Here is a 24,750-nt window from a genome sequence, read left to right on the forward strand (position 1 = left end):
TACACACACGCATACGTGTAAAAATATTTCAGGGCAGTTTCATGATCTTTTAAAACTATAAATACACATATCCTTTGATCTAGCATTTGCCAACATTTCTACTTCTGCAAATTTATGCTAGAGACATATTTGCACAAGACATACACATACAGGATATTTACTACAATACAAGTTAGAGCAAGAAGAAAAACACTGAGAAGGAAAGAAACTAAATGTCTTGTAATAGGATAATGATTTAATAAAATTATGATATAGCCATACAGGGAAATATACAGCTACTGAAAAGAAGAAGGTGTCTGAAAGGGAAAGAGGTTCAAAATATTTGCTAAGAGAAAAAAAATAAGTTTAGAAAAAGATGAGTGATGATTTTTTTAAAGTTGCCAAAAATATTGTGTGAATAATCATAATGATGATGACGATATATTTCTACATATATGAAGAAACGTGAAATATGTACTGGGGACAGTGATTACCTTTGGAGGATGAGATTATAGATTTACTCTCCTTGTTATTTATTTCAGTAGTCTGAATTTTCCCCAAAATGAACATGCTCTTTTTCTAATTTCCAAAATACTTTAAAAAAATTTAGCTATTAAAAAAAACAAGGTAAAGCTACAAATACAAGAAAATAAAGTACTTACGGTTGTCATAAATCGGGTTAGAGACAACAGGAGGTAGAGCAGTTGTCAAATTACCATGTTCATCAGGGAGGAAAACTTGAAAACACAGTCTCACCACGTTGAGGTCACAATCTTCAATATCAAGCAGCTGTGCTTCAGGGACTGCAAGGACAGACACTCTTTAAGAACGTAAAATAGTCATGGAGAACTGAAATCCTGCCAGGTCCTTCTCCCTGCCCAACAGATCCAATAACCTAGAGTAGCATCCCAATCTGTGCTAAAAACAGAATGGTCCACAATCTCAAGACTGCCTTTTATCATTATCATCATGTAGTCACTAACAATATTCAGTAAGTTATGGCCATGATCAGGAAGTAACTATCCCAGCCATCTGGACTTGAGAGCAGAATCCAAACTGACATTAACAACAAATCAAATTTTTACAAAAATGATTGCAGGTTATACACAACAGAGAATAGGTATTAATTCATTAATTCAACAAATACGTATTTAGTCCAGCCATTTTGTTAAGGACTCTGTAAATTATCTCCTAAATCTGTACTTGACTACTATCATCTCCCTTTTACAGATGAGGAACTGATTTTAAAGAGATGAAATTACTTGTCCAAAGTTCCACAGCTAAGAACTGGGAGAGTAGGAATTCAAACTCAGGTCACTGAATCCAGAGCCTATGCTCTTAATAAGAATTGAACTCTATCAGAAAATTTTACATGTTTTGTATAAAAGTGACATACACAGGAATATCTACTAAAATTTAGATCAATATTTTAGAGATTAAATACTAAGAGGATACTAGATGATGAAAGGCAGTTTGTTTCCATAAAAAATTTTATATGCAAATTAGGTTTGCTTTAAAAACAAACAAATCCTATAGCAGGAAAAATCTGCAGTTCTGAAAAAAATATAAAAACCCATTCTTCATGACAAAATATAATATAATGACAGTTTGTTGATATTTGAGAAGAAATCCAGTTCCAAAGGAAAATACTACTGCCTTTTCAAAGAACACCATAAGCTGTAGCAATAAATCGTAAATAACAGTCATATTTTTAAAAAGCATGAAATACACATATTAAATTATATGAAAATTTTTATTTTTCAAAAAGTATTAAAATTTGAAATACTAAATTTGAAAACATAGTCAAAACCCAAATCCTTTAGTCTTATAGGCAATAACCAAAAAAAAGACAATGTTATTTTGACTTTTTATTTAAACTACATTCACAGTCTCAGTGCTATCACAACATTTAAAATTACCCTATTTTCAGCATTTGTAAGTCTAGCAATTGAAGGAGTCTATAGGAACATATCTATACAACTAAAAGGTTAAAATGTTGTGATATGAACATCCGTACCACAGCAGCATCCTCTACTGGCACAATTACGTAGGCAATGAGGTCTATTTCTTCAAAATCAACTTTTTACAGCATTATAGAGTTCAAGATAATGTTTCTCAATTCCAAAGATGACTAATCAATACACACACACACACACACACAAAATTAGTAGCTAAGTGCTCCTGATAAGTTTACAAACAAAACTCTGTGAATGGATGAACTGTGATAGCCATACAACAAAAAAGAACAAACTAAGGATATATACCCTAACATGGATATATCTCAAAAACAGTATGCTGAGCAAAAGGAACTAGATATCAAATATATACTATATGCTTTCATTTATATGAAATTCTAGAAAAGACTAATCGATGATGACAGAAAGTAAATTAATAGTTGACTGGGGCCAGAGGAGGGAGAGGGAATCAACTGGGAAGAAGATCAAGGAAATTTTGTTTTGGTGGGAAGAGGAAACTAAGAAAAACATCTGTCTTTCCCTCTAGTCACCAACACTTCTGATAGCAGATGTGCATGCATTTTCCCACACACAGCAATTCTCCAACTCAGGATACCAACTTGGTGACCTACAATTTAACTCAATTCTGACACTAACTACCTGGGGTTAGCAAAGAGCCCACAAGTAAGGGCTCAATCCCACAAGACTGCTCCCCACCCCTCCAATTAAGGTACCAATTGCAAGTCCAGGTTGTCACCTTGCAGTCATCTGCTGACTGGCAACAAATCAGGGGGTTCCCATCACCCACTCCTCAGGTTTGATAATTTGCTAGAATGGCTCACAGAACTCAGAAAAACAATTTATATACTAGATTATCAGTTATTATAAAAGGATATAACTCTGTAAGAGGTGGCTAAGAGGATGAGAAGTTGAGATGAACTCTCAATAGACTACAGGGGAAAAACAGAGGAACTCAGGGTCTGCTAAGGATGGAGGATCTAATCAATGCCCAACGCTTTTTGACTGGGGCCCGGGAGGAGCTATACCCTAGGAGTAAGGGGGAACTGAAGAAAGAACAGACCTCACGGGGACAAAAGCCCAGCTTCAAATTACCTGAACCATCCACTGATCCTCGGTGATGGGCTTGCTAGTGTCACTAGCCACCCAACACAAGAAAATCTCCTGAAGGGAGATACCAACATCCTGGGCTTAAAATCTTTACAATTTTTCACATACAATGACTGTTATTCTATTTTAAATAAGCAGGCATATCAGGAGACAAAATAAAGCGATTTTTTTAAAAGAAAAGAAAAACAACAGGCTATAGAAAGACACCACAAAGGATCCATATAGTGAAGTTTTCAGACACGTGATTTAAAATAACTATACTTAATGAATTCAAGGAGTTAAAAGACAAGATTGAGAATTTAGTAGAGAACCTGCAACAACTAGAAAATAAACCAAACAAATTCTGGAACTGAAAAATACAATAAACTGAAAATTAAGAATACGATCAAATTCATCAACAACTTTATAGAAAACACTTCGTGTCCTGTCTTTCTATACACCAAGGACTAAACTCTGCTTACCAATATTTTCTACCATGAGTTTTTAAAGTGTTGATTTACATTAAAATAGTTAAAACCAATTTCAGCCGAATTTTGTATATGGCGAGAGGCAGAGAATCCGACTTTACCATTTTTCTCCAGCTTCATTTATCAAACATTCCCTCCCTTTTTCTTGATCTGACATGCTACTTCTGTCATAACTAAAGTCTCAAACCTTCTTAGGTCTGTCTCTGGGCTCTCAATTCTACTCCACTGGTCAACCTGTCTATCGTTATCCCAATACTACACTATCTTAATTAGCACTTCTTCATAATAAACCCTAATATCTGAGCTCGCTTCGGCAGCACAGATACTAAATTCTAATATCTGATAAGGTCAGTTTCTCACCACTGTTCCTCTTCTATAAAGAATCCTCCTTTTCCTGTTCAGAACCACCTCATGATATCCAATGAAAAACTCTGTTTGTAATTTGCTTGGAATTGCACTGAATCTGTACATCAGTTTGGGAAAAAATGCCACCTTTATAATATTGATATGAGAGAACAGGATATGCCTCTCTATCTGTTTAGGTATTCTGTTACGCCATCAAAAAACTTTATAATTTTCCCTAAAGAAATCTTGATCATTATTTCTTGGATTATATTGTCTGACAGTATTTCCTTTAATTATCTGCAGATGATGTACAGAAATGCAACTGACTTTGCGTGTTAATTTTACATCCATTCACCTTTTTAAACCTATTATTTTAATAATCTATTTGTATATCCTTGAATTTTCTCTGTAAATAACAGTTTCCAATAATTACACATCATTTTCTCACTCCTAACTTCAAAGGGAATGCTTCTGATGTTTCCTCCATTAAGGATAATGCCTGCTGTAGTCTTTTTAATATACATGTCATTCTATAATACAAAACGTAATATTTTATTCTGCAATGTGGAAAATGGTACTGTTTTAACATATCCAAAATCCAGCAAAAGGAAGCATGAGACCAATCAAATTCTCTTGACTTTCTCTTAAACTAGTTTAAAATTTCCTTTATGCGTGATCAAAAGAATACAAGGTAACAACTGTTCTCCTTAATGTACCTTTAGAAGTAAATATCACTTCTTAATCCAAAGAGCAATGTGTGTGTAATAAAAATTCTATCATGATATATTTCTTCTGAAAGTAGGGGTTAAAATTTTTAAATCAATTACAACTACTAGCTCTAGAGATGTAACATTTCTAAAATTCTAATACTGTTAAATATTACTGAAATAAAAGCAAATAGGGCAATAATACACAATATGTAGATTAAAAACTTTAAGAGCTATGTCTCATTTAAGAAAAGATATAAAGTTTAGTTATAATTCATTTAATTTCTGTTACTTAAAACATATGGATTATCCCATAGGTATAATAAAAGCTAATATTTAGGTGCTTATGTGCCAGGAAAAAGGTAAATAGCAGTCTATTGTTAATTTAGTCATTCTTTCAACGTATTTATTGAGCTTCTATCAAGTGCTACACACTAAAATAACTGCGGAATACACATATGAAAAGACAGTACCTCCCCTCAGTGAGATTAGTGTCTGGATGAGAAACAGGTATATAAACTAAAATTATATAACATAACATGAAAAGCATTATAATGAGAGTGTGTTCAAGGAGTACTGAAGGCATAAAAGAAGTGGCCTGGGGGCCGGCCCAGTAACATAGAGGTTAAGTTGATGCACTCTATTCGGTGGCCCAGGGTTCACAGGTTTGGATCCCGGGCGTGGACCTAGCATTGCTTGTCAAACCATGCTGTGGCAGCATCCCACATAAAATAGAGGAAGACTGTCACAGACGTCAGCTCAGCGACAATCTTCCTTGAACAAAAAGAGGAAGACTGGCAACAGATGTTAGCTCAGGGACAATCTTCCTCACCAAAAAAACAAAATAAAAAACAAAACAAAAAAGAAGTGCCCTAAATTCTGCTTGGGGTAATTAAAGAAGGCTTGAAAAATTAAAGTGACTGTAGTGAAAAAAAGGATAATGAAGTACACAAGAGCCTTTTTTTTCTTCTTGCTTTTTAAGCTTTAAATCGTAAGGAAAGGCTCTTATTTTCTTGTATTACCGGACTTTAGAGATGAGAATCTGTATTAGAGACTACTTGTCTTTTTAAACTGTACTCCCTTTCAGACTACCAGTATAAAATAATCCATCAAACTCAACTGCAAAACAGTCTTTGTGCTCTCATAAGTCAATGTCCCCTGTACATGTAAAAAAATTAAAATGTCTAATAGAACTGAACTACACATTCTTTATTGCCAAAATGCTATGGGTTTTTTTTTTTTTTTTTTTTTGAGGAGGACTAGCTCTGAGCTGACATCTGCTGCCAATGTTCCTCTTTTTGGCTGAGGAAGACTGGCCCTGAGCTAACATCCATACCCATCTTCCTCTACTTTATATGTGGGACATCTGCCACAGCATGGCTTGATAAGCGGTGGGCAGGTCCCCACCCGGGATCTGAATCAGTGAACCCCAGGCTGCCGAAGCGGCAGCAAACTTAACTGCTGCACCACTGGGTTGGCCCCTAAAATCCTATGGGTTTTAATCACTAAATACTAGAATTCCTTACACGTATTAAATACATAGCTGGAAAATGATAAAACAATTAAATTTTTTTTCTGCTTTTGCAGTAAGGGTACTTTATGAAACCTAACTGCTATTTTTTTGGTTCCAGCTAAGTGGACACTGTTAAAATTTGACATTGGAGCCCTTAATTAAATTCCTCCCTCAATTTAGACTTTTAGCGCACAGCAGATAATCTGAACAATATTTTACACGAAGCCTTGTCAAGTTTAACACTCCTTGGTTGCTGTATATCCTTATTTGCAAGAGACAGTTCCTGTTTTAAAGAACCAATGCAGAAAGATAAGGACTGGCCTTAAAACATACTAGATAATGTAGTACACAAAATAATCCTGTGCAAAGTAAGAATAATTTTTAGTAGTCTTTGTATTTTCACATGATATTTGATCTTTACAGAGCAGACTGTCACAATGAGATAGCATCAGTCTATAGACCTGAATTTGTAGATCCTATTCTGCTAAACACTTCCAATTCCATTGTTTCTATCTATCATATATATCAGAAAAACAAAGTCAGCTATGCTCTTATAATTCTTTACCAGTCGAATTTTCCTGGTAAGTGATACATCTACAAAAAAGTGTCAGTTTGGCTCTGACAAATTCCTATCTAAGAGGTAGAATTTAAACTAGTATATCTTGAAAATAACATAAAATAAACAACCAAAGAAAGGATAATTCTACAGTTGAGTTCAGGTTATTTTAATTAGCTTTTAGTGTTCTGAGTTTTTTCAAGGGGATATACTTTGTTTTGCTTAGTACTAGAAACGCACATTTTAGGTTTTATTTCAATATTCTAGGAAATCAATAAAATAATATTATTTCTATTATGAATACTGTATCAGAACAGAGAATGAGACCTACTCTAACCATCCTATTTAAATTTATAACCTGTCTTCCTAATTATAGATTCCTGGCCCCTTACATTGCTGTTTTTTTCCCTTAGTACTTTTGGTCGTCTAATAAATTATATAATACACTTATTTAATTTGTTAATTGTTGGTCTCTCTCTAGTATATAAGCTCTTCAAAGGCAGGAATTTCTGTTTTGTTCACTGACTTCTCCCAAGCACCAAGAACAATCTAGGACTATAAGGATTAAATGAGGTAAAAATCTGTTGAAGGAATGAATGCATAAGTAGTTAAGATAAATAACCTACTGTATCCAGGTAGGAAACTCATTACCTCAAGGCACTTAGTTATAAAGAGAGGTATTTAATATAACAGTAATACACAAACATTGTTTAGATGCTGAAGTGAAATATAAAGTTCCATTGCAGACCCTGACCACAATGAGCATGACATTCACCTCAAAGGACAACTGCTGAAAAATTAAATGATCCAAGAGATGTCACAAAATTTTCACAATCAATTGCTGAGTGAATGGTATAACGAGGAGGGTATTAGCTTGGGCTTGAGAGAACAGAAACAGCTTTCAGGGCATTTCAGGTAGGGAAAACAACTTGAGTATTTTTGGTAGGCAAGTACAAACAAGGCATGTTCATTCACTCACTTATTCACTTATTCTTTCAACAAATTTTAATTAAACCTCTACACCATTTGCCAGACACTGGACCAGGTGCCAGAGATGCACAGAAGACAGTCCCTGCCCTTCAGAATCTCAAGATTTAGTGAACAAGAAACACGTACACAAAGTTATAGCAAACCACACTAAAAATATGCAGCACTTTGGGAAAACAGACGGAATAGCTCGCTCCGTCTGGGAAGGTCCCGGAAAGCTTGAAAGAGGTGACCCTTAAACTTAAACGTGAAGGCCAAGCAGGAAGAATTCACAAAGCAGATCAGGGCATTCCATGCAAGGGAACTGCATATATAAAGCCAAAGGAGTGAGAAAGGATATGGCTCTTCTAACATGACAAATAGTTCAGAATGGCAAAAAGCTCAGAAACAAAGTGTGCATGTGTACACTGAGTGTTAGGCGAAGGAAGTGCAGAAGTTGAGGCAGAGGATGAAAGCTGGAGGGGAAGCCGGAGTGGAAAACAAGGATCAGATTGAGAAGAGCTTTGAATGCCATGCTTGAGAAGTTGAATCCAGCTAGCAGAGCAGAATTTCTCAAAGTATGAGCCATGGATCACCTGCACCAGAATCATCTAGGGTAGAAATTTTCAACTTGTAGTTTGGGATCCAGTGGTCAGAAGGTTACTTTAGTGGGTTGGATAAGCATCTTCTTAAAAAACAAAAAATGGAGGTGGGAGGGATGAAATAGAGAGTATACTGCATGTACTAAGAATATTTTTATGTGTGTGTGTATGTGTGCGTGTGTATGTACTGAACAAAGGAAATCTATTTCCTACTGTGAATCACAGTCGAGTAAGGTAAGAAACATGGATCTAGAGGATTCTTAAACTGCAGAGTCCCACACTCCACACAAGACCTATCAAATTAGTAGGAATATGGCCTGGAATCTACATTTTTAACAAGTAGAAAGAGATTCCTACATACACTCAAATTGAAACCCACTGCTGAGGATTATTTGAAACCACTGGAGGATGACAAGCAGAGTTCTGAAATGATTCACCCTGGTTTTAGAAGGATTCTTCTGGATGCAGACTGTATAAATAAACTGCTTGGAGAGTGATCAAGAACAGAGGCAGGAACACAAGTTTAGAGGCTATCAACAATAGCTTGGGTTAAAAATGATGTAAGCTTACATTCCTACGATGATAGTGAGAAGAATGGAGAAGATGGACTGAGAGAGAGTTCTTCTGGCATAGCGAAGGGTTCATGAAGAGGAGAAAAGAAGAAAAGGCAGGAAAGACACGCTAGAGCTACACATGGAAGACTTTCGACTCAGGGCCATTTAATTTTTAAATTATTCAAGGAATCACTGCAACTTTTTAATCACAATTACGTGCTAAAGCACTGTTCTACGATTATTCTAATGAGGGGAAAATTACAACTCAAATTATGAAATGGTAAATTCTTAAACTAGGGAGACAGCAGAAGGTCTAGAGAAAGGAATGGATGTTAAAAAGAAAAAAACCAAAAAATAAGAAACTAAACAACAGAAAACACAACTACTGCGAAGAATCAACTGGCAGGCTTGTTCTTTCCCCAAGTCTCTATTCATGTAGGTAGCATAGCAGAGATAAGACAAGGAGCCTGGGAGCCAGGCTACCTGTGTTCAAATTCTAGCTCCACTGCTTACCAGCTATACGACCTTGAGCAAACTACTTAACTTTTCTACGCCTTCATTTCCTTATTTATAAAATGGAGATAATAGTTCCTCCTTCATAGGTTGCTATAAGAATTAAATGAAGTAAAATATGCAAAGCACTTATCATGTACTAGGAACTATTCTAAGTGCTATATGAGTGTTTGTTATTAAAATCATGCCTGGCTGAACTGCTAAAAAAAGGACAAAAAATCTCCACAGATGATGCATCTGCTCCTCCACTCCTGCACCTTCCTTTTTAATCCCCTTTCCACTGGAGTCAGGAGATCTGGATTTGAATTCCAGCTCCGCCACTTGTAATTGCTATATGACGGGAAAGTTACATAACCAAAGCTTTAGTTTTCTCTTCTGTAAAGCACTCTTGTTGTAATGATTAACTAAAATAGTGTACATTATAAAGCACTTAACATTTACTCTTTGACATACAAAAAGTACTTAATAAATAGTAGCTATTATTCATAATCTTCTGTTTTAGACTACATTACCCCTGTTTCATACTGCACCTAGACTTAGACAGCCTCTTTAATTTAAAAAGGTGGCCTTTTACTTTAGCAATGAATCAAAATTTTAAATGAGCACACCCTTGACCCAAAAATTTTCCAGTTTCGAAAATTTATCCTAAGGAAATAATCACACAAGAGCTCAAAGTATAAATTCAATGGAGCTTTTTTAATAAAATGAAAATACCCAAACAACAGAATATTCTCTCAAACAGTAAAATAGATTTATATAACTACTTACAGGGAAAGATGTTTAAGATATACTCCTGAGTGAAAAAAGGAAGCAACAGAGTAGGAATGACTTCATTTATATAAAAATATATATGACTATACATATATAAAGGAAATTCTAGAAAAATACACATCAAACTTAACAGTAGTGTCCTCTGATGAGTAAGACTGAAGGGGAAGAAGGGTACTTTTGCTTTCAGCATTATACTAAATTGTATGAAAAATAAAGACAGAGAAAAGAGATGCAGATCTTATGGTTCATAAAAACACAGTACTTGTCTATGAACATATTTCTTAAATTATCATATCTCTGAAATTATTTTTATACATCCAGGAAAAACACAAACCAACAATATAAGGATGTCAAATATGATGACAAAATCTATTCTTTGCAAATTTTACAGTCGCTCAGTTCCTGAATTATGCATATTTAAGTGGCTGCAGAAGACTACAATGGAGACTACTGTAGTGTAGGATGCCACCACTTAGCCTGGGAGTCACTTACCTACTCAAACAACATACAGTGCTGTGCTACTCCAGACAGTATCACCCCCAACAAAACCCACTAAACAGTAAATATCTAGCCACATACACAAACAAACTTTGAAAACATTTTGTATAGCTTCTACTATTTCTATACTTCTTCCACAGTGGGATTAATTTAAGCTTCGCTGTTGAGTACGTCCTTGAGTTAAACGCAGTCCAATACCTTATAACCACAGTGCCTATTCAACCTTCAGAAAGGGGAGTGTACACTGTCAGCTGGAGTGGCAAATGGCCACACTGAATGAGAATCAAAGCATTTTTGAGAGAATTTTCTTATAGAAAACAATGACACTTTCCACTGATACCAGAAAGCCTTGTTGGCATAAGAATGTTTTTTCAACACTGTGAAAGATTTTAAATATATTTCAGTCCTCAGATACAGGTATAAGTCAACAAAAAGAAAAGTGAACACAGAACTTAAGATAGCTTTTAAAATATAGGTTTAAGATACAAATAGAAATCACTTACACAAATAAGTCAACATCCAAATAATAGAAATGATTATATCAAACATACTTACCATTGAAAGGATTGATTCCTGCCCTTATTCTTGCAACAATAGCTTCTTTTACTTCTTTTTTCTTTACACATCGAATGCCCAAATTTTGAAAACTAGAAGGAAAACAGAGAACTTTCAAACTTCGTTATAGTTAAACCCAAGGACACATAAATGAGGTTTTACTAAAGAATACTGCAAAAATCAAGATATATCCAACAGTGAAGTCATCATACTGTCAGATGGAGATATTAAAGCATGAAATACATTTACAATTGCTATGATAAAGATGTGAGGGCAAAAAAAGTGGGGCTATATTCCTAAGAGAACTGTTAAAAGAGAAACAGTAAATACTGTATCATTTTACATACAATATTTTACAATTATACCTAAATAATTTGCCTATACCAGGTATACCAAAGTAGATGAAGATTAACAGGAAAGCAACATCAAAGCTAAAATTCACCTCCCAAATTCATAATCAAATCAACAAAATCTGTATATTCGATAATGTAAATCAAAAGTTGTAAAAAGATGTCTACAGGCTGAAGCCCACAGGTATGTTTAGCTGAGCCCATAAAAGTGTTGCCTACATTTAAAAAAAAATGTGCACAGACTACCAACAATTAAAAATCGGGTAACTGCATATAAACATCTGGAGTTCTGCCTTCTCTTGAACATTTTAAAGGTCTGGCAACAGTAAGCTGGCAAACAAATGCCTGGCTGGAGCTGAGCACCTGCAGCCCCATTTACACAGGGCTCTTCAGTTTGCTACAGTGCCCGCTGGTCCTCTGACACCTGATCCACTCCACTCCACACACACTTAATTTCTGAGCCCTGACTTCACTGCCAGTAGCAGTGGAATATGTTTCAGGCCATATTATATAAAGTTATAATAATGATTCATCATAAGAAAGCACTGAAATGTTTTTTAAATTAGAAAGATGTTTAATACTAACAATAATATTTAACAAAAGTTTCAAAATGTCATTTATGGAAAACTTCTCAATAGCTACAAATATTACTAATTTGCATATGTGTAGTACAGATGATGGTGGGGGGAACTCCCCTACCACCACCAGTCATACTTGTTCCCACATGGAAAAACCATGACATCATTAAAGTTGGGTGGGTGTGAATAAGGAAGCAAAACTTGGTTATAAAAACATCACTATTTATTCAGACTTCACATGGCACTTTGCAACAGGAGGCTGCCTGCCTTATGTGCCCCTCTCCACGCTCACGCTGTCTTACCTTCACGCTCTTCACATTCACTACACTTGTGATTTTGTTAGCCTAAAATATCTTTGACATTTCCTTCCTCTGCCTACAATAATTAAACAATAAATCTTAAATTCATAATCCTTTCTTGAAACCCTGAAACTATAATCTCTTCCTCAAAACTATTCCACTTCTTTGAAAGATTCTTACCTTGGTTCTCACTTTTTCTTTGACAAAAGATTTTAAAGAATTCTTCATTTTAATACACCTTACTCAATTCTGTTTCATCTGAATAACCACATTTGACTGCTATTCACAGAATATTAGAAGTAGTGGGGATTTCTGAAATTCTGACATGAGGAAACCAAGGATCGTAGAGACTATATGAATCAATTATTCATTCGTTCATAATCACTCAACAAGTTTTGGGGTTCCTACTTTGTACCAGAAACTCTGGAAAGTAATGGGGATATACATGCCTCCTCACACAGGGCTTACAGTCTAGTGCAGAGGTTGAGAAACTACAGCCCATGGTTCAAATCCAGCCTACTATCTATTTTTGTAAACCAAGTTTTATTGGAACACAGACAAATTGCTTTGTTTACATATTGTCTACGGGTGCTTTTGTGCTACTACAGCAGAGCTGAGCAGTTGCAGCAGAGACCATAACACCCACAAAACCTAAAATATGTACTATCTGGCCCTCTACAAAAATAGTTTGCAGACCAGTAGTCTAGTGAAGCAGATAGGTATTAAGCAATTTAGCAGAAAAAAATGCTAAACTGAAACCATGACAAGTTTTATAAAGGAGATATACATGATGTCATGGGAACCTATGATGGAAGAGAACTGATCAATTCAGGGAGGGAAGACAGGCTTCTTGTAGAAAATGATACTTAATATCAATAGAAACGAACTAGGGGAAGAGGAGAATAAAGAGACTGCAGGCAGAAGGAATAGAAGATGTAAAGACCCCTAGAGAAGAGCATTGTGAGCACAGGACACTAAAGGAAAGCCTTTGCGACTGGAGTATAGAGTTCAAGGGGAGCACAGTATAACAGAAGGCTAGAAATACAAGTGGGCCATGAAGACCATATAAGAATGCTGTCCTTATTCCAAGAGCCACATGAAGCCATTAAAATGTTTTGCCAGAGGTGTGACAATTAGATTTGTATTTGAAAAGATCACTCTGAAGAAAAAAAAAAAAATCACTCTGGAGTGAAAAAAAAAAAAAGTGGAAGACAGATTAGGGAAGGTGGAGGAGGTACAAAAAGAGTTGATGAAGGCTGTTCTGGTAGCCCACATTTAGGCTACAGCAGTAGTAGTATGATGGTGATAACGGTCACTGGGAGAAGTAGATAGGTTCAAAAGCTATTTAGCAGGTACCCGTTAGTGAACTCAATGTGTGCACCTGTGTGAGTGGTGCCAAGGATGACATCTACGTTTGGGGCTTTTATAGCAACCACTAAGATAAAGCACACTGAAAGACCAATTTTGAGAGGAAAGAGGTATGATCATGGTAAGATCATGGTTTGGGGCATATTTTATTTGAGGTGCTTTGGGGATATTTAAGAGAATATGTCAAAAAGGCAATTAGACTAAATACCATTCCCCACTGAAAGGTACCAGGGCTCATTAGAAAAAATTGATGATTTCAGGGCTCAGGCAAAAAAGTACAAGTAAGTCTTGACACTTTGCTGTGTCAGAAAGTAAAGAAGTGTACAAAGAAAGATGGGGACATGTCAAAAGAACACAGGAAACACTCTGAAGGGGCTTGCATTGGTCAAATTTGGGTCAATTTGAAAATCAAAATAATAATGCCAGTAATGGACTATACAGTACACTGAATATAAGAATCCATGGTCTACAGTCATATTTTTTTATGGGGACAGAGAAGAAGGAAAAGTCTTTCTTTACAATAGAATGCCAATTAATATCACTGATGGAAAAAACTATCACATGTCTCCTGAAGGGATATTTTGAGAACCATACAGCATCATCTCTGTAGATTTCTTGACCAAAATGTTTCATGTTAACATGAAAATATTATTTATGTTATTCATGGGAACATGGATATAATCATGAGCAACCACTCAGACTAATTCACACTGAACAACAATCTTCAAAATAGCCTAGACTCTTCAAAAATGTTAATGTCATGAAAGACCAAAAATGGCTGGGAAACTGTTCTAAACGGAAGGAGACTAAATAAGCATGGCAACTAAATATAGTATGTGATCCTTGACAAGATCCTGGTTTGGGGAGAGAGGCAGAACAGCATAAAGGGCATTACTGGGATGTTATCGGACACAATTAAGGTAGTCCAAAAGTTTAATTGCCTGTAAGTAAGACTGAAAAGGAACAGCCAGAAAAGTAGGAAGTAAAACAGGAGAGTTTGTTCTAACAGAAATCCAGAAATAAGAATGTTTCAAAAAAGGAGTAGTCTACAGTGTAAAATGCTGTTGCGAAGTCAAATAATATAAACAGGAAATATTTCTTGCCAAGTGTGTGTTACTAGATATTTAACGTTCTGTGTTGTTCTTGTAAGAGGAATATTTTTAAAGTATGTTTTCTAAATGGTTATTACTAATACATAAGGAGGCTACAACTTTTTTCCTGTTGCAATTAGCGTCATTTTTCCCCAAAGGTAATACATATTCATTACAAAAAAATGAATTATAAACAACCACAAATTAAAAGAAAAACATAAAAACCCACAATCCTACCCACCCAGAGACAACTACTAATACTTTAGTGTATATTCTACCATGTATATGTACACATTTATTCTAAACGAAAAAGATGCTTTATTATATACTGCTTTAAAATCTATTTTATTTATCTAACATTTTGTGAATGTCTTTCTATACAAAGACATATTTGCAATATTATTTTTAAGGCCACATAGGAGTACATTGCATGGATGTACCAGTTTCTTTAATCCCGCTCTGTTTATGTTTTGGATTGCTTCTAACTTTTTGCCATTACAAACAGAGCTGCAATGAACATCACTGTAGCTGAGTGTCTGAACATGTTTAATTAATTGTTTCCTGAGGATAGATTCCTGGAAGTAGAACTGCTGGTTCAAGAGACATTCATATTTCTCAGGCTTTTGCTAAGTACTTGTTAAAACGCCTGCCAGAAAGATTTTATTAACTTATACTCTCATCAATATGATGAATGGGCCCATCTTCTGGCAGCCTCACCAACATGAAGTGTCACATAAATTTTTAAATCTTAGAACTATTGTTTTATGTTAATTTTATAACCTGACCTTTGCTAAATAATAATTCCAGTTTTCCAGTTGATTTTCTCACATCTGGCAATTTTTAAAGTTAACTATTAATGAAAAGACGGTAAAATTTTATGAAAGAAAACCTTGCAGAAATTGTTCAAACTAAGAAAGAAAATTACAGCATAAAATAAGTTTATGTCTACTTTTAGTAACAATAAAGAAGTATTCCTGCTACTGTCATGGGCTGTGTCTACTACGGAAGAATGAAAGGGTAGTTCTAACGCAAACAGTAAGAAAATTTAAATGTATACAATAGTAAATAAAAGGAGAATGAGGAATTAGTTTATTCTACTAAAAAATAACAGATGTACACGGATAGGAAACAGAGCATCCTATGCTCATGCTATTCCTGAAGATGTCTGTGACTCTGTACTTACAACAAAGGTCTGCGTTCTTGTCCAAATTCTGCTTCATAGTAGCCATCTCTGCAGTCTTTTCCTACTAAATCATGAGGATGAGGTTTATATGGGTCACTCTTTGTTACTAATGTAATTCTCACTTTTCCTTTTCCATAATAGTTCATAATCTGAAAAGGGGGAAAATTAAATATATGATCCATAAATATATCTCATTAAGAACTGACCTATTAAATGAAAGTTCAATTTACACAACTTAGCACTGGATAAATAACGTCAAATTGACTGGCAACTGCAGTTTGAAACTTTCCAGAGAATACCAGTAGGGAAGAATTTACCTCTCAGTTCCTTGGCATACTATTTTCTGCCCTAATTTCAATAGGTCATGCCATCTGATTCTGCTTATTTTCCCTTGAAAACAAGTAAAATTATACCAAAATATTATCACAGAGCAGGAGGAAATAGGCAGATGCTGAATCACTGAACGCCGTGCTCTTATATTCACTGTCATAGCATAAACATCCCTTGAAAGTATACATTTAAGCCACACTGAAAATGACAGCACACCAATATGATCAATTTACTTAATATGTGACATTTCATTTCAAAAAATATTTGTTAGTCAGTAAGCACAGCCAAGTGTTCACTGTACAATAGGCAATATATCAAGTTGAGTTTCACAAAATTAAGTTTTCACACAGTAAATAAATTTAGAACACTGAGAAAGAAGAGGAGAGGTAAGCATGGAAGAGGAAGGAGGACACTGAGCATGGGGAGAAGCTAACTGTTTAGTCCAAAAGCTAGCAAATTTGCAAGCACAAAGCACAGGATATAAAAACCAGCATAAGACAAGGAAGCAAGGTAGTTAAAAATGGGTGGCTTACCAGGTAAGAGGACACTAAAATCCACAATTTTAAATTTAAACTTAATTTGAACAGTAATCAGGAAGTATTTATTCCCTTTCTGAATGAAACAGAAGATAACCACTTAAAACTGTAAGATACGCTGATGTAGAACGCAAGCTGTAAAGTGTTTAGGACCTACTGGAATGGTAAGGACACAGATCTTAGAAATATTTTAGAGGATGTAATAAGCTGACTTACGAAGAAGACTTAAAAATCACTCAAAGGATTAGAAGAACAGTGTTTTCTTATTTACCTTTTATTAGCATTTCTCCCTTTTTTTGTTTTTTTGGTGACAAAGATTGGCCCTGAGCTAACATCTGTTGCCAATCTTCCTCTTTTTGCTTGAGGAAGACTGTCACTGAGCTAAAATCTATCTCAATCTTCCTCTATTTTGTATGTGGGATGCCACCACAGTATGGCTTGATAAGCAGTGTGTAGGTCCACGCCTGGGATCCAAATCCATGAACCCCAGGCTACTGAAGCAGAGCACATGAACTTAATCATTACACAATCAGGCCGGCCTCCCTTTCTCCCATTTTAACACTGAAATAAAAGGACTTAGATAACTCAAATTCATACTGCTACCAAAAAATGTGATAAAAATTAGGAATTTGGACTTCAATACATAATTTTGCCATTGGCTTATTCTATAATTTAGCATTCCCTTTAAGTTCAACCAAATTAACTTTGTAATTAAACTAGTCAAAAAACAGTGAATTAAGATCTGTTGATGAAAGATTAAATCACACTTTTCAAAATCCACTCTGCTATTAAAGTTTTTACTTGGCATTTAAAGGGTAAAAAATTCATTAAAAATCAAATGAAATATAGTATATAAATATAAAATATAAATATAGTCTATTTTATAGGTACAAACATAGTATATTAACCAAAGTAATTCTGGATCAAAAACTACTTTCAAAATTTATGCTAATATGAAAAATCTGTATTTAAAAAGTGAAAATATTTCACATCAGTCAAAGCAACCTAGAGAATCAGGGTCATAGGCAATGAAGGTAAGGAAAAAGGAGACAAAATGTACTCCTTTTCCGGAGCCTCTAGATTAGCCAAGTGATTGCAGGAAGAAGAATTCTAACTGAGTTCCCAAATCCATGTTTTTATCTACAGAACAATTTTGCTCACCTCTGGAAGCAGAGACTGCTTTTTCCTCATTAGCTCTGTATTCCATGAAAAGGATCCATCCCATCATCCAAAAGCTGCCAGCGTACACTAAGCACTGTGAGTCACTCTACTTAGATTAACACACAACAATGTATGTCTATCTGCAGGGATGAAGAATCCACACTCTATTTAAGAAATGTCTCTGACATCTATCTAGTACAGATCAATTAAAAAGAAGAAGAAAAACCCATGGAGATGACTGTAAAGAAACTGGGCCTTTAATGTTATTTCTGTGGCTAAAATATGAAGCAAGTGACAGTGAGACAAACAGGAGAATGGGCTATTACCTGGATGGATGGGTATGTTCGGTTGTTGTCTGTGCTGTGCTCCCCTGGAATGCTGCCCGCTGATCGCCCTTCACATTTGTATCTAAAACGCATTCCCCTCTGCCTGGGTTGTTCCATTATCTCTATATATGGGTTATACCCACCTGAAAATTTAAAAGGGGGGGAGGGTGAAATTAGGATAGCAATAATAATGGATTTTAACCATTTTGGTTTTTTCAAAACAGCAGACTAAAAAATTTTCCCTCTCAGTATTAAATAACAAGGTTGAAATGTAATTTTCCAAGATTGTGTGGTAAAGACACCTTGTTCTCCCATTCAAATTGAGCTCCTATACAGTGTTAACACAAGTCATTCAAATCATATTTATTGGTTAGCACTTTATTGTTTAGTATCTACAGCTAATCTGAGTGTGAAGTTCTGAGATAACCACTTTAGAGATATCCACTTCTCACATGAGACCAAGCACAAGGGTTTCCCCCAAGAATCCCCCAGAAGGGTCAAGAAGATAGTCTTCAGAAGTATATTACACTCCAAAAGTGTGTTTAACTGTTTGATTTTACATTAGACTCTTAATAATGGACTGAAAGACTGATGACTGAAAATGAAAATGCATTTAAATCCTTACAGAAGGATATGTAAGTTTTTTATACCTCCATTGGGATCTTAAAGGACTTAGATATAGTACATCAAAACAAGTTCCAGAAGGAACTTTAGGTTCAAAGGAATTTTCAGTCCCATCTAAACCTTTTCTAAAGTATAAGACACAATGGAGGAAAAGAAAATTATTTACTTTCTATAACAAATATAATTCAAAATATATGCACCTTTAGAATGAACTACTGATACACACAACATGGATGAATCTCAAAATAGTTAAGGTGAGTGAAAGAAGCCAGACCAAAAGAGTACGTCCTGTATGATTCCATTTATATAAAACTCCAGAATATGTAAACTAATCTATAATGAAAGAAAGCAGATCACTGATTGCCTAAGAACAGGGGTATGGAGTGGATGAGGAAACTTTAGGTGATGACGGATATGTTAATTATCTTGATTGTGGTGATGATTTCAAGGTTGTACACACATGTGGAGAGTTATCAAATTGCATACTTTAAACGTGCAATTTACTGTACGTTAATTATATGTCAACGAAGCTGTCTAAAACATATGCACCTTTACCCCTCATATTATTCAAATCGTGGAAATGAAAGTTCAGTGAAGACACTCAAGTGTGCTTACAAGTAGGGTACTTAGCAACGTGTCTTTATTTCAGGAGCGTGAAGGTGTCTTCCATTTAGGAAAAAACCCCTCAGTCAGTTTAGTGGTTTCTAAATTCCCACAATTAGGTATCTATTTTTTTGACTAAAGGCTTATCCTGTTGGAATGCAAGCAAATCTTTAGAAAGGGTAACAGTGGGTCTTATCAGTGCAGTATGGGGAAGAGGCTTTTTGAGTCCTACCCAGCCACATCTTATCAGTGAAGGCCCCAGAAACGTTGTCATCTCTCTTAAGCCTCCTCCTCTATAAAAGGAGGATAATAACAGCACCTACCTCACAGGGTTGTTGTGAGGATTAGAGATAACATGTGTTAAGTTCTCACCAAGTTTCACGCATATGACAAAAACTCAATAAATGGTGTCTATTATTATTTCAGATGCTTTCTTGAAAACAATGATATATAACAGTGATACTATGATGGTATAACAACTGCTACTTTCAAGGATCTTACAGAGCAGTGAGGCAAACACCACAAATTATTAGACTATAGAAGGGATGAACAAAAAATCTTGTTTATGCTAACAAACTTCTGCATAAAATAAGAATAAAAGCAAAAGAGTTAGGAATGCCTAACTATGTCAAAGGAAAAGAGAGCTAATGAAGCAAAAGGGTGGGGAGGGAGGAAGGGGAAAGGAGCAAGGCAGGCACCCAAGGGAGAGGGAACAGTGTTGTCAAAGGGGTGGCGGCACAGAAGAGTTTAAGACTCATCAATATAGCCCAATGAAAGTGGACTACACTTCCACCCTTAGAAAGAGAACCCGAGGCCAGAGTACAATTGGGGATTTGGATCTCATTTTAGAGTTACAGAGGATCAACGAATGGTTTTACGCAGGGGAATCACACATGATCAGACTGGCATTTTAGAGTAAGAACTCTGGAGGCAGTGGACAGACTGAAGCGAGAAAGCAAGGTGATCAGTTTAGATGCTGTCACAATAATGTGGGCAATGATGAGGGTATGTCTGAAATATGGTAGTGACAATAGAAATGAAGGATTATTTAAAAGATAAAATTGACAGTACTTGGTGACTGACTGAACATTACAGTTAAGAGAAAGTAAAGAACCACTGGTGGCTCCATAGTCTCTGTTATGGGTTACTGAGTAAAGTATCACTGGTACCTTTAATTTTATTTGGTTTGGTTCAGACTCTTTGCGTTTGAATTTGTTACCTATTTGTTTATTCAAAAGACAAAGAGTCAGGGAAAACTGACTTGAACATAATCCAGTTTATAACACTTATTTCAATTTGACTGAAGATCTTAAGGCATGCAGATAAGTATTTCATTTTCACATCCTTATACAGCCTTGTATATTTCAAATAATTCAAATTCACATTTCAGTTTCAAATATTTCACATCCTTATATATTCTTATAGAGTATTTAAAAGAAAGTACATTTTCTTCTCAATAGTTGAAAATATTCAACAATATTCTTTAAGAAATATCTCAAATCACTTAGGTGGTTGAACTAAAGGTCAAATAAATCCCTGCCCACAACTTATTGAAAGGTGTCTTGGTGGGAATTTGACAAAGAGTGACATCATTAATGGTAAGTGGCTAACTTTTTGGGGAGAAGTGTGAATAAAACTGCTAAGCTCGCAGTGAGCATTCAAATATTTCATTGGTTACACAACGCTTCCTTAAACTAGAAAGTGTGTTTAAGTAAAAAGTCTATAGATAAGAGAATAGAAAAGCAGTTGTTGAAAGATTAAATAAAACTTCTTAAAAAGATTTTTAAATTATAAAAATGACAAGTATTAGCTATCATATAACATCAAGTACTTAAAAAACTCGTGAAATCTATTCTTCCTACTGTAGAAGAATTTTATTGGTAAAAAGTCTCACTAACAACCAAGTAACAGAGTTGACTGTAATATTCTATATTCCTCCAGCTGGAAATAATCTTCCCCTCCTCCAAGCTACCACAGTATTTTGTTTATGGCAATTACTCCAAATAACTATACTTTAGGGAAGACTTTTATTTCTTCTTGAAAAACAGCTGCCTGTTTCATTTCTTCAAGCTACTTGAAGGCAGGAATTGTCTTACTCATCAGTGTCTTGTACACAGATATTCAGTAAATATCTATGGAACGAATGACTGAAAACCTAAAGATCTTTTTGTTCATGTAAGTTATGCCAACATTGAAGGACTATATTAATGATTAATCAGATGTTTCTTATTAGGTTTCACTACTATGGAAAAAAATTGTGCTTTGTAGGTACTAGAATTGCTACACCCTCATATTCTTCATATCCATTCACATTCTAATTTACCTGTACTTATGATTTTAAAAAGTTTCCCAGCTATAAATCATGTATATCATGCATCAGTACAATGTGCCAGTGACTTCCTTTCTAGGTACCCTGTTTTGAAGTGTCGTTCTTCATGAAGATAAAAAGTGCTGAAATATAGTCATCTAAGGACTAGAAGAAGGTAATATATAAATCAGGGAATTGTAAGGAAAATGAGTACTCTTAACTAAGATTATACCAAATCAGAGCAGTTTTGAAAAGCAGTGAAAGGTTTTCAAAATTGGTTTTAAACAAGTTGATTACTGTACTTTCCTTTAACCAATACTATGCAAAGCTAGGACTGACCCTATATTTTTAACATTATTGTAAATGCTAATACAGACCAGAATAATATTTGAAATATAGCCAAACTGTTTGCAAGATATATTTTTTATTTATGTTAGGCAAAAAAAGAGTGCTATTTGAATTTTTAAGATAAAAAAATTACATTGAACTAAAAGTTAAAAATGGGTCATCAATTGTCAGAAATAGACACATTATTAAGTAAAACTTTATAGCTAGCATTGGGAACCAGAATTAATTGTACAGTGAAAAAAATGTTAATTATAGTAATTATAACACTGTTTTAAAGCACTTTTATATACATTTCTCATTTGACTTTAACTTTAATCTTCATAAAAACAGAACAGGAATTATTATCCCACTTTACTGATGAAAATTACATGAAGTTATAAGAAAAAGAAATTATGAATGACATTAGCAAATATGACAGCTGGGATCCCAGGGTGTCAAAATCAAAGAACAACAAGCATAAAATCAGCTGGGAGAAAAGTCACAATAACCGAAACAGAAAATAATCTAAAATAAATACAACTCAGTTTAAGAAGATAATGCATCTTGGTACAAGCGAGTATTTAGATCCAATGAAATTCCTGGAACAGAGTTCATACTGGGGTGTATATCAGAATCACCTAGGCAGTTTTTTCAAAAAACATACACACCCTGACCCCACCTGAGATTTGCTGAATAGCAACGGAAATCTATCTAAAACCCAGGCATGTTTCTGAAAAAGCCTTCCAACCAATTCTAACACGCTCCTGATTGAGAACCATTGCCCTAAAACATAAAGAAGTGGAAACAACAATGCACACGTAGAGAAGCAATCCAAAAATCATGTACAAGTATGGGCCGGGTGAAGGCTAAACTAGGCAGAGGAATTCTGACCATTTGTAACTCCTTTCTCCTCCACTCTAAAAAGCTTATCCAAATGCAAGCAAGGGAAAAAGACATTCTAGGAATAGCCTTCGATGGTACTGATTTATTTAAAAAGTAAATCGTTCACAAAATTAATATTGTTAACTATCATCAGTAATACTTCTTACAGCACAACAAACGATTATAACATGCCACTGAATCAACACCACAGTTTGAGAATAACTGACTAGAAACTGCATCTCCCTCAGAAGTACTGGATAACAGACTGCCCGAAACCCAAAGGAGCAAATGGAACTAACAATATATACTTTTCCAAATTTCCCTTCCACTTACTTTGGAGAAAAAGAAAATCAGGTGTATTCTTCTTTCCTCAAGCCTAGGAACCCAATTAAATCATGGTGATTATCTTCTTTACGTTAAGACACAGGTGAGTTTTTATGTTTGTTCCTAATCATGATCAAAATTTAGAGTTACCATTTTCTACAGAGATAGAATTGCATTCAATTAACAAAGGGGCAAAGAAAACTTAAGCCTACTTCCCACGAGCACAGAAAAAGACTAACACGAAAGGTGCAAAAGTAACCAAATGAAGGATAAGTTATGTCAATCAAGTTAGCAAAACAACACATGATTTATCTACTAGGCAATTTTTTATTTACTTTTTTTCTTTCAGAATGCTTACTATCATTTAAGTGAACAAAGGAGAAAAGATACACTGCCCCCAAACATCACTGTCAAATTCTACTCCCTAAGTTTAAATATACACAAACCACTGCAAATTGTTTAAAAGAAAATGGGCATTCTCATATTTTCTTGAAAGACATATTTTCTATCTAGTATCTGGTCTAGTCTATTATTACAGGTTTTAAGGTTTCATTAAATTCTAGAATTTTCAGAATACTTAACAGCAAGTGCCAAGTTTCTCTAGTAGCTCCTGTTTCCTAGATGTCTGAGTCCCAAAACAGCTCTATTATGGAAGAAAACTATGGGCATGCATTATCTCATTTGTTCCTCACAACAAGACTTTTCAGTAGCTATTCCCCTTTTTATATCACAGAGTGGCAGAAGTGGAATAAAAACTAACCCAGGTCCATCATGGGACCTTGAGAGAATTATGTTAAGTGAAATAAGCCAGAGAGAAAGATAATCTGTGTATGACTCCACTCATATGAGGAATTTAAAATTATGGACTAAGAACAGTTTAGTGGATACCAGGGGAAAGGTGGGGTGGGGGGTGGGCACAAAGGGTGAAGTGGTGCACCTACAACATGACTGACAAACATTAATGTACAACCGAAATTTCACAAGATTGTAACCTATCAATAACTCAATAAAAAAAAACAAAACTGAAAAAAAAAAAAAACCAACCCAGGTCCATCATGGGCTAAACTCCAGGTTTATTCCAATATATCAGGCTGACTCCCAACTGGCTCTTAGGAATCCAAGTAAGGGAATTTTCAGATGAGTATCTGACTGATGTATGCACCACAAGATAAAAGATGCAAAAGATCTTGGCAACAGAGAGTCTACTGCTAGAGATTCCACTGCCATGCAGGGGGATGGGGGGAATAAGTCTTGAAAAAAAATTTTAACTTCCAGGGTGAAAGGCAGAGAAATTTTTAAAATCTGTCCTAGATTATTCAGGCATTTAACTAAATTAAAAATAGATGGCAGG

The 24,750-nt window shown here is 35.1% G+C and overlaps 1 protein-coding gene across 2 annotated transcripts in view; it reads right to left on the minus strand.

The window, feature by feature from the left end:
• REL (REL proto-oncogene, NF-kB subunit) overlaps positions 1-24,750 on the minus strand; it is a 34,558-nt gene that overhangs the window by 6,089 nt on the left and 3,719 nt on the right. For both annotated transcript variants that reach the window (XM_070572636.1, XM_070572635.1), the window contains exons 2-5: positions 18,332-18,474; positions 15,979-16,127; positions 11,110-11,201; positions 642-782 (exon numbers count right to left, since the gene is read on the minus strand). In XM_070572636.1, coding sequence (XP_070428737.1) covers positions 642-782; positions 11,110-11,201; positions 15,979-16,127; positions 18,332-18,474 — 525 coding nt within the window. The remainder of the gene's footprint in view (positions 1-641; positions 783-11,109; positions 11,202-15,978; positions 16,128-18,331; positions 18,475-24,750) is intronic.

The sequence above is a fragment of the Equus przewalskii genome, chromosome 14 (assembly GCF_037783145.1).
Source record: "Equus przewalskii isolate Varuska chromosome 14, EquPr2, whole genome shotgun sequence".
NCBI classification, from domain to species: Eukaryota; Metazoa; Chordata; class Mammalia; order Perissodactyla; family Equidae; genus Equus; species Equus przewalskii.